Source organism: Mytilus trossulus, chromosome 14, assembly GCF_036588685.1.
Source record: "Mytilus trossulus isolate FHL-02 chromosome 14, PNRI_Mtr1.1.1.hap1, whole genome shotgun sequence".
Taxonomy (NCBI): domain Eukaryota; kingdom Metazoa; phylum Mollusca; class Bivalvia; order Mytilida; family Mytilidae; genus Mytilus; species Mytilus trossulus.
Window position 1 is genome coordinate 70,542,990 of NC_086386.1, and position 17,928 is coordinate 70,560,917.

General features: G+C 30.1%; 1 protein-coding gene across 1 annotated transcript; it reads left to right on the forward strand.

Annotated features, from left to right (window-relative positions):
- Positions 1-4,012: 4,012 nt before the first annotated feature.
- LOC134696674 (tripartite motif-containing protein 46-like) lies at positions 4,013-15,116 on the forward strand. The gene is made up of 8 exons (XM_063558595.1): positions 4,013-4,876; positions 5,907-5,954; positions 8,071-8,118; positions 8,571-8,588; positions 9,994-10,023; positions 11,530-11,547; positions 13,628-13,654; positions 14,827-15,116. Exons 1-8 carry the CDS (start codon positions 4,113-4,115, stop codon positions 14,870-14,872), a joined length of 999 nt encoding a protein of 332 aa, XP_063414665.1. The 5' UTR covers positions 4,013-4,112; the 3' UTR covers positions 14,873-15,116.
- Positions 15,117-17,928: the final 2,812 nt, after the last annotated feature.

Below are 17,928 nucleotides of genomic sequence, written 5' to 3' on the forward strand. Positions count from 1 at the left end.
AACCTCTTAGTGTTAGACTTTTTAATTTCAAATCTTTGGAGCTAGACTTTACGGCATCAGTGCTAAAACTTACATCTTCATTACTGGACGTTTCATCTTCGGTTTGCGAAATATTGCGTCATTTCAATTTTTTTGACGAAAATATGTGTTATTTCGCAAAGGGTCGCGGTATAATATATATACCAAAAGCAAATATAAAATATCAAACAAAGTGCACGATAAAGTTTCGAAATAAGAAGATAGGAGAAATTATTTATCAATTAGTCCAGTAAATTCGAAAAAAATGAACAAAGCAATGGCACTATCTTAAGTAATCGAAATAAAACTATTTAAGAAGAAACTATATAGATCTTAGACAAATTTCATAGAAAGAAGTGTTTTAGAAATAATCCACATTCTGCAGCCCGCAACTAAAAAATACATAGTGAATATGTAACCTATCTGTGCGCGATTTTTCAACGGAAGGTAAGATATTTTGGTCAGAACGGTTCTGATTGTATTTCATAAATATATTATATTATTGAAGATGTAATAATCTTATAGAGGTATTGTACACATTCTTAATTTGATAAGATCTATCTTGCTCGTGCAAAATATAAACGCGAAGTAGTCTTTTAAAGATCGATTCAAATATAGGTTGATAAAATTGCATGCAAATGTAAGCCAGGTCATAATTGCTAACGTCTAGGTAATTTTGTCTCAGGTGGGAAGATGTGTCTTTGAAAAAGTCTGTACAATACAATTCTTGTTTTGCGTTTGATTTACTAGATTGCTTTATATTAAATAAAAGTGAGTGATGACAGCGAAAAACTGTTAAAGAGAGGTGAAAATACAAAAAAAATATTTTAAAATCATAAGTCGAATATAAACTGAACAGGTTATTGACAATCCCTCCTCAAACAGAATATTATTGTATACAATTAAATATTAAAATGGTTTTTTTTAATTGTTTATGCTTGTTTATTAATTTATGTCTTCTTGTTTTTTTTTAAAGTTACTGACATCTAGTTATCGATTTATATATAAAATCAGTTTACATCTGATATTATCTATTAAAGTGGGAAATGCAAAGCGAGGGAGCAACGTACTAATTGATCATTCAGTGTCAATATACTTAACATAATTAATTCTACACATTTTATCGCGTGCATAGCACACACCTTGGAAACAAATCAAGGTGTTACATTTGTTTTTTTAAAGTATATTAAGCATTATCCCATTAAATGAAAATGACGATTGATATAGTTCGTTCTTATGTTGTACTGTTATACGACTGTCTCAGGTTAGGGGGAGGGTTGGGATCCCGCTAACATGTTAAACCCTGCCACAATATTTATGTATGTGCCTGTCCCAAGTCAGGAGCTTGTAATTCAGTGGTTGTAGTTTGTTTGTGTGTTACATATTTGTTTTTCTTTCATTTTTTCATATAATAAGGCCGTTATTTTTATCGTTTGAATTGTTTTACATTGTCTTATCGGGGCCTTTTATATCTGACTATGCGATATGGGCTTTGCTCATTGTTGAAGACCGTACGGTGACCTATAGTTGTTAATGTCAGTGTCATTTTGGTATCTTGTGGACAGTTGTTTCATTGGCAATCATACCACATCTTCTTTTTGTTATACTATCAATTTCTCTGAATAATATTATAAATATTAATATTATGAATACAATGAGTTCGCATTAAAAATGTAAGCATATTAAGGTTTTATTTGTTAAGAAAAATATATGAAAAGGTTCTTTTGAAGAATTTTATGATAGATAAGAAAGGTGGCCTTCTGATGTCTCGTTTGCTCACTGCAAGCAAACTTAAAGAAGATGTATCGTATTGTACAAACGTTTTTTCTTAAGACAATATTTCCATTAAATTTCTTTTAGATTATTACACAAATAAGTAGGAAGGTGCCATAGGTACATAACCTTCAAGAAAGGCAACAGGAACAAATATATAAATCGCTGGTTTTGTTACAAATTCTAGTGTATAGGTTTTCGTGTGCAACTGAAATATCCATATCTAAAAAAGGACAATTATAACTGTCTTTGTAAGATTTATTTAGATTAAGGTTCCTTTGGTAACTTTCGGCCAAAAAAAATAGAAAATTATAAACTCGGATATGACACAAGAATGCTGTTCGAGCACTTTGTATGGGTCATAACAAAAACAAAAACACTTTTAAAGCAACGTTTACATTGAGCGTTTAAACTTAAAATATCTATATGTTGGGTTGTGATATAGTGACAATTCAAAATACCGGTATTTTGAAATTATTATTTTTTTTAATTTTTTTTTAGGCGAAGTCCAATAAGAGTTACGTTTATTGAGAACATAATTGAAACAAATGATTTTACTGAAGCACACATCTTCACATATTTGTGGAAATTAACATTTTACAGGCTCTCAATTAGAATCATTGGGCGATTTAAAAAAACAAATAATCTGATTCTTTGACAACTTAACAGTTGATTCTTTCCATACACAAAGCTCTCTAGAAATTAAACTGTTTAGTATTGGTCAGATTCCTTGTTGAACAACTATTCCTTCAATTACAACAAATTACTGATGTAAACGAAAAATGAGTAAAAGACTGATTATATGTCAAAAATAAAATGGATAAAATTAGTCACGTACGTGTGTCTTTGCAATAATTTACCCCTTCCTTCAAATCTATAAGTATTACATACACAGAGCTTTTATGGATCGATTTAAAAAAAAATCATAATATTAAAAAATTAGAACAAAGTCACTATGTACTATACCATTTCTACAACTTATAAATACCATACAAATTTATGGCGGTAAAAAACTTTTTTTTTCAAGGCAAATTTTGATAATGTTTAGCAAGAAAACCTAGTTATTTTTTTAAATATTTGTCAAGGCCATAACACTAACTATTTTCGAACGAGGTCAGCATTTGTAAGTACGTGTTTTGGCATGTGACATACAATGTTGTATTAAAAGCTGATGTTAGCAGTACATTTTTTGTTTTCTTCTGTTGTCTCCAAACTATTCATTGAATAAGTGTCAATTACTAGTTTACTGATATTTAAATCTCAATTATCTTTTCATAATATAATTCAAAGGCTCCTTTGAACTTCAAAAGAATCGAGAAAAGTAATTTGTAAACCAAAATAAGAGGCTTATTTGATTTTAATTTTGTGATGCAAATGTAGTAATATGTATTTTGTTGTTGCTGATTTTTTTTTCTCTTAATGACCTATGAATCTTTAAACATGTTTAACTTATTCAATACATAAAATGCATATATATATAAATGTTATAAATACTATGTCGTCGTTGAAAACCTTACAAAAATGTATTCATCATCCAACCAAACCATACAGACAAGTAATACACACATTCGCGTTTAGAAACGAAACCACTACGTTTGTAATCATTATTAATTATCATATGATACACAACTATATTATATACTGCCTTTATTCATTTAATGATAATCAAGACAACAGGCTTATAATCAAAATAAGTTCACTGTGTGAGAAAAAAACCGCATCCTACAATATCACCGACTTCTTCAGCGATCAATAGTATACGAGCTTTATACAAATATCAATATACGTGTGTGGATTTAATACATACAGATAACATAGTTTAACATGTGACATGCATCTTTATTCTAGTCATCACAGGTAAGGTTATATAAACAGTTGTGGTAGTCTATGCTCAATTATTTATTACAAAACTTTCTAATCATAACAGAGAAACAGTTGAGAATGAATTATTGACTAACTCAACCGGAAAACTCAATTGAATAACACGCAAATAAACAATAGTTAACCTGGTAAAATTTGGTAGACATTGACGTAATTTATTATGAAGTAGTTCTCACTGTTAACATTTTTATTTCCGTACATTGATTAAACTTTGAATGAGTCGCATCAATAAAGCATTTTATAAACAGCTAAGTCAATTGTTTTTAAATATCAACTACATGATCGAGTAAATAAAAAAATTAAGTATATCGTAATACGATAATTTCTATTTTTAGATGTAACATATTCTTTATTTTTTATTGCTGGACTCTTGTTCCTGACAACGCCTGACAGATAAATGAACTAGCCACAGGTGACTTTACTATCTTTACATATTCAAAATGGCCCAATCTGCAGCCTCGACTTGTGAAATATGTTGTGCTGGTCCGGGTGAAAAGTACTGCCAGCAGTGTGATCAGTTATTTTGCGGAAGCTGTAAACTATCTCATTTACGCACGAAGTCTTGTCAAAACCACACGTTTTCAAGCGGACCAAACATGAATCGGGAAGAAAAGCTTCTTTGTACAGAACACAAAGACAGTTTCTTATTCTACTGTCATGATTGTGATACTCCTGTGTGCAAAATATGTTCCGTAAAAAAACACAGTCGCCATTTAATGACAGACCTGGCTGAATCAACTGAGAAACTAAGGTCTGACCTAGTTGAGAAAATTAAATCAAAAGAGGAAACCTCCAATTTGAACCTTAGCAAAATTGAGGAAAATACAAAAGCCTACCGTGAGGAAATTAAAGCTGTCATCAAATCCATAACTGAGGAAGGGAATAACTGGAAAAAACTAATTGATAAAAAAGTAGAAAGTTTGGTTAAGCTAGTACAGGATGGGGAGCAAAAAGCATTACAAAGTATGTCGGTTTTAACACAATTTAATAAGGAACTGTTAGGGAAATGTCAACAGTGGCAAATAAATGTCAAAGATATGGACACAACAGAAGATGTATCTTTGTTACAAAAGCTGAAACAAATTAAAACTGATATTGATAAGAGAGAATGTAAGCAGATTCTCGATGGGCCTTATGTGTCATACAGAAACCGAAAGTCGTCAGGGACAGAAATAGACACCCTATTTGGAGAGTTAAAACTTCAGTAAGTTCTTTATGTATAAGAAGAAAGGTGATTTTGGTGCGAACAATGCCTTTTATAAATATATTGGTTTAACAATTTTCAAACTTGTGTTCTTGTTGAAATAAGAAAACAGTAACACACTGACGAGTTGACGTTAACAGGATATCGACCATGGCTGTCAGATAACAGTTGTACATATTCATTAAGTACACTTATGATTACATTAAAAAAAAAGCTTTCGTCTTTTTAAAACAAAATGTTAAGGTTTCAACATCATAACGCAGAGTTAGAATTGATGAATTTTAATAATCGGTGTTCTTATTGCGCATATAGCTTTTCAACATGTTCGTGTTTCAGCGTTCCTTTTTAATGTACATTAAGAACACGCTAGTGAAGCATAAGCTTTTGAAAACACCGTTTTAATTTTTCTAGTACTTTGTTGGTTCCTCTTATGTTGGACTGATATTTATCGAATTGTCAGCTGAGTAACTAAATGCGTTACCACCAATGTGTGATAACTAATCTATCTGTCACTAGTGTTCCATTTTCACATATAGTAATCTTTAACAACCTGGGTTTTAAGATTCTTATTATATTTTAGTAGTCATATAAGTTCTCACATATATAAATAATTATACAACTGCAGCTTTCTTCTGATTATCTTGGAGCTTTCGACGTGACAATTAAGTGAGAAAAGCCAATCTGACACATTATGAGAAAAAAAAATGTTTTCTTGTTGATTTTTGGTCTCCTGGTGTACATAATCATTTTGTTTTAAATTGTATTCACTCTAATTTGTATATGTGACGTATAATGTCACTGTCAATTAAATTTGCGTGGCATCCTACACAGGTATAGCTTTTTTTTATCATCCCCAAACGGTTGTAAACTTCCGAGGTGTGACATACTGAATTTTAAAAATATTAATAAATGAACTTAACTAGAACTTGTCTCCTGTACATTAACAAAAAATTTATGAATGAAAATAATTATTTTGATGTGTGTTTATTCAACTTAAGTCCAGAATATTATGCAGTGATTTTTTTTTTAGGAAAGGTAAAACGTTCAGGGTAAACAAAGACAAACAACAGCATGCCAGGTAATTATATTCATAAATTATTTAGAAAGGTACATGTTAGTACCCCGAATCAATTAAACTATCGAGATCCAAAATCAGGAATAAAGAAATATAAAACATCCATTGAGCACAAAGATTAAACAACGTCAAACGCATACACAAATACAAGAAAACAGACATAAACTGACAGTTCAACATTCTGGCGTTACAGGTTATCATCAGAGGTTGTGACAAACATAAAATTGTTTTGATAACAAAAAGACAGCATGGGGTTGCAAAATAACTTTGACTTTCTAGATGTTTATCAATTAGGGAGGATGTGCATAGAAAACCATATCTTTTTTTTTATTTTTAAGACGTTTGGGAGTATAATATGATAACTTCATGACAATGTATTAATTGGTTTTCTTCAAATCTTTTATTTTTCTCAAGTTACGGATAGGTCAATTACATAGTCAACTAAATCCGACAGGGTTGGGACAGAGTAACGTCAAATCAAATTAACTTTTACCATAGTTATAGTGTTTATCAATGCCGAGTGTATTTTTAGGTCCAGGAAATTGTCAATAACGGAATGACTTTCGGGATTTTTTGTTTTACATATTTTTTACCTGTCTAGACACTATTTCAAGGTTTCGTTAGTTTACAACCGTATATTTACTCCTATTGGTTTCTATTTTCTGTTGGCATACTTTGCAATTTCAACAAAACAATATTTTACATTCATCCAGATGATGTGTAATTTTGTTTTTACACTACTGTGACAAATTAGGATGTTTAAGGTAAAGGAGAAGTATTCTATCACCAGTCACATGAATTATCATTTATATAGTCATAATTATAAGTTAACTTTTTACAAAACGTGACAATTTTGAAATTCTAAGGATGTTCTACTAGAAGCTGTATTTTGCAAAACCTTTCGGAACGTCAAGTTCTCAATGCTCTTCAACTTCGACTTTGTTTGGCGTTTAAAGTTCCAGGGACAAGTCTGTCTGTTGCAGACCGATCATGAGAATAATTCATCTCCTGCGTAGAACTTAGGCAGGTCTGAGCTTTTATTATTTAAACGATAATCGTATTGTTCCATTTTCCAGTACAACAAGATACTATACTCTATATAGAATCTATTTATAAACCTTAACATTTTTTTTTCATTTTATATACTTGTATACATAAAATAATGACTATGAAGTTTCGCATTTGTTGATCGACATATATACAGGTATAATAAAAGAAAGGAAAGATTATTCTGATTTGAAGGTGGGTACATAGGTCATCCAACGCATTTGATACATATTTCTATATGAAGGGATATTTTCACCTTTGTTTTATTGCTTCGTTTCCCACTTTTATACAATCTTTTCCTAACTATTTCATGTTTTAAACGAACGTTTTTTTATAATTATAATTCACTTTGCTTTTATATTTTCGATAGAATGTTCAAACGAAAGTTGTACGGTGCCAGTATATAAAAGGTGTTGTAAAATTTTGAACAATCACCATCATACAATCAACCGACATGATATACTGACAGTCAGTCAGTTTACTATTCCAAGTTTAGAAGCAACGCATACCTCATTCAAACAGAAACCCAATAAATCAAGAATGTAACAGACACATTGTGATCAACATTTTTTCGTTGTCTTTGTTGAAAGACAGATACAATACTCAAAGTTGTCAGTCTCCTGAAGTAAACAACTGTTATATTACTTTTGTTTTTCGTTCATTATTATGTACAACAATTAAGCCGCTAGATTCCTTGTTTCAATTGTCATTTCGAAGCCTTTATTGCTGCCTATGCGGTATGGGTTTTACTAATTGTTGAAGACCGTACGATGACCTTTAGTTTTTAAATGGCTGTGTCATTTTAGTCTCTTGTGGTGATTTTTTCTCATTGGCAATCATACCACATCTTATTAATTTTTCATATTGAAACCATAGAATATAATCGCAAAATTTTAAAATCTCTGTTTACACAATTGTAATATTATTGATTAATAAGTGATGATACCAGTTATTGGGTATTTTCGATTCAATATATAGTGATAAACCTTCTTTTCATATATCTTTGAAGAGTACAATTACCTTGTATGAGGTTTCAAAAATGGAAATTACACGTTGATTAATCATATTTCAGGCCGGAAGCAATGCAAAAGAGGTACAAATATGTATGCGCTTGGTGCAGGTAAGAAACAAAAATAATCATGGCACATTAAGCATGTGACTTTTATGATAAGAGTTCGTTGACGTTACAGTGATATTAAGACAAAAGCATTTGTGGTTACTAACATTTTCAAATGTTTTGACACAAACAGATGAATACAGATATTTGAACCCTTTTAATTTCCATACATTAAATTAATTGATAGTGGCTCCCAAAGTTTATAATATTGAAGTCAACTAAACACGATAAGGTTGTTGTATAGTTGCATTTTGTTGAGATTTTAAAGTCAATTAAATGCAACGTATTATTAATTTTTTTTTAACAAAAAATTGTTACTGACATTTGACAACAAATACATATAGTTATCATAAGTACCAGGATTACAATTTTATACGCCATATAACACACACTTTTAATCTATTTTATATTGTACTGTATTGTTATTTTATATTTTCTTTATTATTTTGTTACAGGACAGAAAAAGTTTCAACGTGAGTACAAATGTATATTTTACTAAAATGAACGATAATAGAAAACAATTATATTTAAAGTCGTCGAGTTTAACTGTTTGCGACACAGAAAAGGTATAGATAAGTGTAAGCGTTATTTATACCTGCTATACTTTACCGAGGTATTTGTAAGTGTCAATTATAGTTTTCTGATATTAATTTTTTTTTATATTTTACTTTATACATTAGAATACGAGAATAAGACTGTTTTGTGGAAATGGAATCGTAGGTGTGTGCATAAAATGTATGAAAGTAAGCTAATATGTCTACTTGATATTTAACTTGAAATAAACGAATAAGTAATACAGCATTTGGACTGGTCTGCCAAAAAAGGTAAATTTACTAAATACATTATTGTGATTTTAATCGGCAATCAAACAATTTCAAAGTAAGCTAGTATGTTTAAGTTAATATCTTATATGATATTTTGTATAATGTCTTATAGCAAAGTTGACCTTAGCTCAATTTGGTTATTCTGTTGAGGTTTCCTATTGGTCATATAGTGTCTTACCAGTTTATACATTCGCTGGCTTTCAAATTGTCAATTTGTGTGTTCTTGATAGTAATTTTAATTGTCCTGCTTTAGTTGTACAGGAGGTAATTTCTATAACATTTATAGTAATTTTATTAGACATTATTTGACATGAGAGAAGAAAGAGTGATTTAATATATGACAACATGATTTGATTTCAATACAAAGACAATTCTGGTAAAAAATCAAACTTTTCTGTTAAAACTAGTTGTTCAATACCTCGGTTACACCCCTTTCAAGTATATTTGATGATATCTTTTATCTTTCAGTTATGTTTATTTTACATGCGTTTGACGTAAAAAAAATATTTAGAAAATGTTTATATTACTGTAAAACTGTTCTATGTTCTTTCGTGTCTGTTCTCTTTCTTTAAATTCGTTTAAAGAGGAAAATGTTAAAAACTGACAGTACTTTCGAAAGATAAAAATAAAAAGCAAAAATCACACTCTCACCATAGAGATTATAGATTAGGACATCAAGGAGCTCGAGGCAATCGAAAATTAAAATTAAGATCAATAGTGCAAGAAAAAGAGACAACACCATGGTCAAAATTAATTGATTAAAGACACTGAAGATAGAATATGTAAAAGAAATAATCATTAGCCCTAGTTGAAATGGTAGTGTTATTTGGGCCTTACATAAAACGCTTTATAACCTCATTGATAAAGTGGTGTGGTTATGTCTTGTTCTGACACTTTCTATTAGAATTGCATTGAAACGTTATTCTGGTCACATTTCTAAAAAGGAAAAAAACACACACAAAACATCATAAAATGCGGCTCTATAATTTAAGTGTTAGTAGTGTGATTCCTAAAAAAAAATATTAATAAAAAAGTTTGTGATTTTATTTTATAGTAACGAGCCTGGAACAAGTACCGCGTATGGGTATGTTATAATTCTTCTTGATTATTTAAACATTGTGAGGAGGGTTTAATAACATACATAACTGAAAAGTTGAAGTGTTAAATTGGTTATGCTTGGTGGAATACTTAAGTCCATGACAAACAGAGTTAATTATTTGAAAACAATGGTATATTGATGAAATTTTAGTGACCCAATATCTTATAGTATGTTTCAGCGACAATCCATTATGTGAGAAACTAAAATGATAGATAAAATAAAATATATAATGTATGAGTTAAATGTAATAAAGGAATGGACAGACTTTCTGATTGCATTGTCTGTTTAGAAAACCGAGGTGTTTTAAAGGACGAGAGCCGTTCGGACTTGTTCATATAGCGATTAGATGTAATCTCTCAGCTACATCTGCATAATAATCAAAGAGAAAGTTAATCATTCCCATGCCAATACAGCGTTTGTCTTTCGCTAATAAATAATAAGTGTCAAATTATAGCAACTATAAACGCTTATCCATCTACACTCCAAAGATGCAAAGAAATTTCGTATCCTATATAGAAATAAATTTTTCGGAAAGATCGCCTAATATTAATGAAACATTGGGTGATCGTAAAATCTGAAATAGATGTATTGTGCCAATACGATTCATTCATACATGTACAGTATGCATATGCAATGCATAAAACAAACATTGTTCCAGAAAACTGCAAAGCGTTTTCCTACAAATAAATTATTTTCTTGATTACGTTGATATTTATACTTTCTAAAAAATAGTTTCAACTTTTGGGCGCTCCTTTCCCAAAGAATGGAACCAAAAAGATAGTTTGTTTATTTTATAGATTTTCAAAAGAGAACATTCGTGCTTTTAGTTAGTTTCGAATTTCGAAGGGTGAGACCATGATGATTGCTACGGACATCATCACGCTAATCGCATGATAATACGTTATTACAAATAGCTAGGAAAATTAAATAGTCTTTAAAAGTGACATTATTGTTCATATAATTGTGAAACGTTATGTTTGTATGCAATTAGAAATAAATTAGGCACTATTCTTTTAACATTCTCAAAATAACAGCTATTGATCCCGTGACGATACAGATTAATTGTTCAGTATTTATATAACTTATTTAAACAATATAAATAATTATTAAGAATAGTCATTAATTTTTTTTTTTTTTTTTTTATAATATATTCTTTTTTCGCGCTCATATCTGCATTGAACCTAAGCATGCTCAATACGCATATTTCATTTTAAACGTTATTGTACTACTGTTTTTCTGAAATATTTGCCATTTTTTATTTTGCATAATTTGCGACAGAATATGATTTCACACTTTGAATTGTGAAAGCATTATTTGTACATGTTGTATGCAGCATTGCAGTTTAATTATCAAGCTCACATTTTTCATCTGTTGTTCGAGCACACATTTCAGAATTAATTTTAGACGATTAAGATTATTAGTAAAAAATTATACTTTGAAATTGTTCTAAAATGTTTCCTTAGCTAACATGTTTCCTATCTCATATTTTAGCGGTCCAGGTAAAGTTATGTAAGTAACAAACATTGTTTTTATATCACAATCATGGGGTCATCCGACATGTATATTTAAAAGTAAAAAAATAAAAACAATACCACTTCTCTCATCAATAAGATGTCCTTGAGAAGAAAAAAACTATGGTCATGTTAAAATAAAATTGAGAACGAAAATTGGGAATGCGTCAAAGACAAAACAACACGATCAAAGAGCAGAAAAAGTTTAAGGACACCAATGTGTGTTCAACACTTCAAGAAAATCCTGCACCCGGAGACGGGCTTCAGCTGACCCCAAAACAAAAATGTGTAGTAGTTCAGTGAAAATAGTCGTCACGCTATACTCTGAAACATATAAATGACCTTAAATGAATACCACATACAAGACTAATTAAGGCCAGTTGTTCCTGACTTAAACAGTTATTTTTAAAGGCAATATGTCTTGTTTCCTGAAGACCTAGAGATTTGTTGTATAATACGTTAGTGTACAATGTGAATTATCAAGTAATGATTTGATAGGAAGGGGCAGATTATTGCTTGTAAAAGCATGTATATAAATAAACAGAAAAAGGAGTATAAACTACAAATGGAATATCAACATTGACGTCGACATGGTACTCCTAGCCTTTTAATGCATCAACCTTTCCCCTTTTCTGTGTCTTCATTTGACCTACGGTTTGTATATTTTTGACTCTTATCTTGATTTCCATTTTTGTTCATATACATTTATATTCATTGTCCTATTTTTGTAATGCATCCTGAATCGAGATAACACCAGAAAAGCGCTTCAGACGCATGCAATTAATAACGAGTCCGGATTTCTAATGTACGTTTTTCGAATTTTCCATTGATCAATTCACAAATTAAGAGATATATGTTTCAATTTAATTAGGCGAGGTTGACCTTAAACGAATTTTGCTATTATTTGGTAGGTGATTTATTTAAAGTGAATTCATTTCAAAATATTATTGGTGAATTTGATTGACTACCATCTCCCCATAAACGTTATATAACATTCAAAAGGGGAAAAGGTTACCTAAGAAATTAATTATGTGTTAAAACATTAGGACTACTGGTATTGATGTCAAACTTTTTACTATGATTATTTATCATCATTGTATTCAACATGTCTTTTATGTGAAGAAGATACTGTAGGTAAAGTAAAGATTGCATAAAAAATATAAAGGAATACCGAACTTAAAGTTAAATTCAAAAAGCGGAAGTACATACAATCTGACAAAATCAAACGATATTAATTATCTGAACGAGTGGAAACCAAATGTCATATTCCTGACTTGGCACAGACATTTGCCATGGTTTAAGCTAATCATCCGACGGGTATAAAAGGTCAATATGACAATAAATGGGATCAAGCAGTCACAATTTGTCATGCATATATCACAGACATACATGTACAAACAAAAAATGACAAAAAAAAACATTGAACAAACATACACATAGTATGTGTAGCTGATAGTCCATTTCTTATACAGTTAGTAAATATTCGTATTACCACATTTTTGGAAGAGGTAAAAACGTGAAACTCTTTATTATTATTTTTTTTTGGTTAAGTTACAAAAGGAGATTCTCAAAATATTATACTACGGGGACATCTGAAATTATTGCACGTATTTATCATGTTAAATATTACCTTCAAAATGAAAATTTTAGAAAAATCTTCATACAAACATACGTACATATATCAGATATAAGAATGCATGTTCTTATATTTGCAACGCTTTCCCAGTTGCAATATCCGCATTTATCAAAAACTCGCGAATTGCTGAGTGTACAGTATTCAAATTTTGTTCATTTTCTCTATCATTTTCTGTAAAAATGTGTTGAGAAAATATATAATGCTTTTGACCGATAATGTATAATATAGTGAGAACAATTGCAGTCATCAGAACACAGTTAGTAGCGTTTTATTTTATTTGTGGTAATTCCATAAACTTAGAATTTAGCTTTGTTATCGTGTTAGTTGCTGTTCGATATACATCTCTACTAAAAAAAAACGCAGATACACATTTGTATATAATATAATCATTGACTGTTTTTTTACTGGTACATGTATTTCGATTTGTCAATATCTTTTTCAGGGTGTGCAAAAACAGTAAATGTTCCGGGTAAGCATGCCCTCACTTCACTGTAAAAAGAAAACTTTAACGTTTTTTCCCACATGGGTCAATATTACAATTTAAGCCTTATCTCCATGATAACAGCAGCAGTCTACAAAATTCCAACGGCAATCAATTCTACAGTTCATACTTTTGTTACGGGGGTGTAGGTTTGGAGGTGGTATCTGTAACGGTTGGTTTTCTATGAATTGGTTATGGTTTTATTTCGTTTTTTTCACGTTTCGACTGTTTCCTTGGAAACGGTAGTAATTTTGAAAGTAAAACCCAAAACCAAAAGCAGAACTGCGGAAATAAGCTCATTTTCAGTCCTCTCCAAAAAAACCAATGCATATAATATTGCAGACAAAAACATGTCAGATATTTTAGTTGTTTTATCTGAAGTTAACAAGAATAACTGAATGCGGCGGTATTTGTTATACGTTTCACGTTTCCCTTTTCCTTTAACTACTAACTACTGACAGTCTGATTTGGCAGTATTTGTACTCAACCATTATACATAATTTAAAATGTCCTCTAATAATTTTTTGAATTGCACCTTGACCGTGCTGACTTGTAATTGACCTTAAAAGTTCTGAAATAGTGCTGATACAACCTCAAACAATTTAAGACTTGAATTCGGCCCTTTGTATGCCTTTTTTGTAATGTCTGAACCATTCCAAATCATACTTGACCAGATAATTATATTTTATCAATTTTAAACTATACAATACATGTAGTTCATATTGCTTTGTTTCGATTTTGTATAGAAATTGCCACTATATTCTAAAGGAGCACCACTCAGTCATTTGAACTGATGATTGATTTTCAAGGTCTAAAGGGTTAATATAGAAATATTTCGTGAAAAAGGTGAAGAGTGTCAGTCCACATATATATATATATATCACAAAGTAATAAAACAAAATTGTTGTATTGTATATTTACATATTAGTTGCTATAAAATCAGGTTCTGATAAAATATCCATAGCAATTTTTTTAAACAAACTATAATCTACCAAGTATTAGTATACAAGTACGATTCTGACTCTAAATGATTATAATGCAGAATTAAGACGAGTATAAATTATCTGAAAATTAGTTTCAGTAATATGGAAGTATAATCATTTATCACAAGGTCTCAGTGTATGTTTATGCTTCAATGTGTTTTTTATATGTTACTATAGGCACAATCATACGTCATGTTGGCATGATTTTATTGGAGAGGCATAGAACCAGCTCACCAAAGATGTCAAAGTTAGTTGTATACAGAGTCGTTGTGTTTTGATTCAAACATTCAGATCAGTAAAGGATATCATATGGACTGTCGGACTTGTTTAGTGTATAAACATATGTGTTTTATTTAATTGATAGACAGCGAAATTGTTTCAGCGTTATATCTTTTTCTTACGATTATTCTGTCAGAAATGTTTTAAATATCATATGTAGCACAACACAATGTTTTCTTCAAACACGCTTTTAGATGATGCATTTATTAAACCATTTTTATACAAATATATATTTATATTTATTTATACAGAAGTCATGTGTGTGTAGGTCAAAGATTTAAGTGAAAAAAGGCACATTGAAAAGACAAAATAAAAAACAACTACACGGGAATCGAAGAAAAAGAAAACAAACCCGCAAGTATCAACCTTAAACTTCTAGCAAATACAAGCTCTTAATAAAAAACAGAAATGTATAAACAGTTCAGAATTGTATTCTAAGTCTAGTATCTTAGACTAGTTTCTTTAACATTTGGATAAAAACAGTTTTGATTTAGTTTTGTAGGTCGATTTTTACGTACTCTCAAAAGGAATTAAATGAGATGTTTATCATGACTGTTCATTTCCTATTCAATCCCTGATTATATATACTGTAATTATACAGTGATTGTATAACAAGATTTGTTACACACACTAACAAAAGATGTACCGGGATCATATTTTACCACAAATAACAAAATTAAAATATAGTTACTTATCTTAAATTCGAAAAGAAACGTGTGGTTTATTTTGTTATGAAAAGGAGAACATGTATACATCGTTAACAGCTTAGACTGATCTTGTATGTGATATGTGATTTTAGATACACAGATTTGACATAAGATACACAGGAGATTTACTTGGAAGACATTTGGTTTCTTTAACATACATCAACCCTCCTCCGAAAATAACTATCATTTTGTCTGTTTTGTTAAAAGGAAGCACAATAAACTATAGATCAGAATATTAAGATTATTGATTTTAGTGTGTAATACGTTTGATGTTAGGACCCGCTCTAATCGAAAATGCTCGTTCAACTTGTTACTTTTAAAGGAGCAGAAACACAAAATACTTCATATATCAATTGTTATACTGAAGATCAGAAAATCTTATTTTTTAAAGTGTTGACAATTCAAAATTAATATTTTTCTAAAATTCAAATAGTAAGTGAATGACAACTCTCAAAATTGCCCTTTCTGTAGAGAAATGATTTCTTTTTAAATGGTATTGCTTTATAATATAATATAATAGCCTCTGGGAATTTTAAAAGGATGAAATAGAGACTATACATACTGAACGTGCATATCTTTTTTATACCTTATATATGAATATTTTTAGTAGTGACTGTTAAGTAAAAGTTCGGAACAACTACATTAAATGTTAGGGTGGTTATTACGTTAGATATGTGTTCAAGTTATGACTGCAAACATTTCTATATACAATGGTTGTCTGTACTCTATTATCGGCTGCTTACATGAATGCTATATTCCTCGATATTATTTGTATTCCCCTCTGAATTCTACAAAAATCTTTAGCAGTCAACCTGTCTAGTTTTGTTACGAGATACTATTTTAAACTGTTTGGATTTCAACACATTTTTTTGAAATGTGTTTACTATTGCAGGTTCTACCACAATTTTTTTTAACAAATATTATTCACATGTCATGTTCATTTAGACAAGTAATTGTAACTATACTTAATTTTTGAAATTTGTAGGTAGTAATTTGTGTTATTTTTTAAGGTATTAATATTGCTAGTTGTAATGGATAGTCTCCGAGAGATTGCAGTATCATATTATTGACATATTATTGTCATCTTATGTAATACATGTATGTACAAATAATTTACGGACATTTTTGGTAACTATAAAATATATTTTATCAATTTTAAACTATACAATACATGTAGTTCATATTGCTAAAAATATGACTCTTGTACCGTAAATTGGGCATCGGGATATTTTAGTGGTTTTCTGTCGAAACATGTGTTTTATTTTGGTGTGTGTTTTGTTCTCTTTTCCAAAATGTTCCAGCTTTTTTTTTTTATCAAAATACTTCGAAGCATGGATCTTTTCCTGATATATTGCAGCTTGGCATCGCAAAAACACATTTTACTAAGATGGTTGCAATGGTTAAACATGGAACATAGGGGTATAATGGAGATTTTGGCTAATATCTCTAAAACCAAAGCATTTTTTTGCAAATCTGTCTTAGTAAAATTGTTAATCAGGTCTAAGATATATCTGCTTGGAATTTTCAAACATATCAAACAGGTTGCTGCTCCTGAATAGGTGATTTAAAGGATTTTTTTTTAGTTTTGGGTTATTTTATGCAATATTATTAAAGATAGAGATAAACTGTAAAACAATGAAATACGACAAAGTATGATCTACAAGTAAGTAAACATGACCAAAATGGTCAATCGACCCTTTTACCCTTAATAGTAATTTTTTTGGTAATTTTTGGTAAATTTTGTAAAAAAAAATTTGTAAGTTGTTAACAAAATATTTTCCTCTGAAACTACTGGGTCAAGTTCATAATTTATGGATGGAGATTATTGTAAACAAGAAGAAGTTCACTAAATTAAGATGTTCAAATACATCACCATCACCAAAACACAATTTTGTCATGAATTTTATTCTTTTCTTTAATGTGTGTCTTTTGTTTAATATGCACATAGACCACGATGAGCGACACAGGCTCTTCCGAGCCTCTAGTTTATATTGTGTTCGAGTATTGATTACCGTTGTATTATATATTTTGTTCTTAATCTCATTGCTGCTTTTTTTCTTTTTAAATTATTATAAGATGCACGTAGTCACATAAGGGAACAGAAACAGATTTTGTTTTCACTGGTCAGATTTGTGGTACAATTTGAAATCAAAATCACATTATCTACTACTAAAACCATATAAATGTAGTAAACATCGACGTTTAACTAATTGCTGATTGCAGACTGTATATCATTGTGTTCAATGATCAATTCCATTATTCCTGAGCATAACTAATATGATACAAATACTCA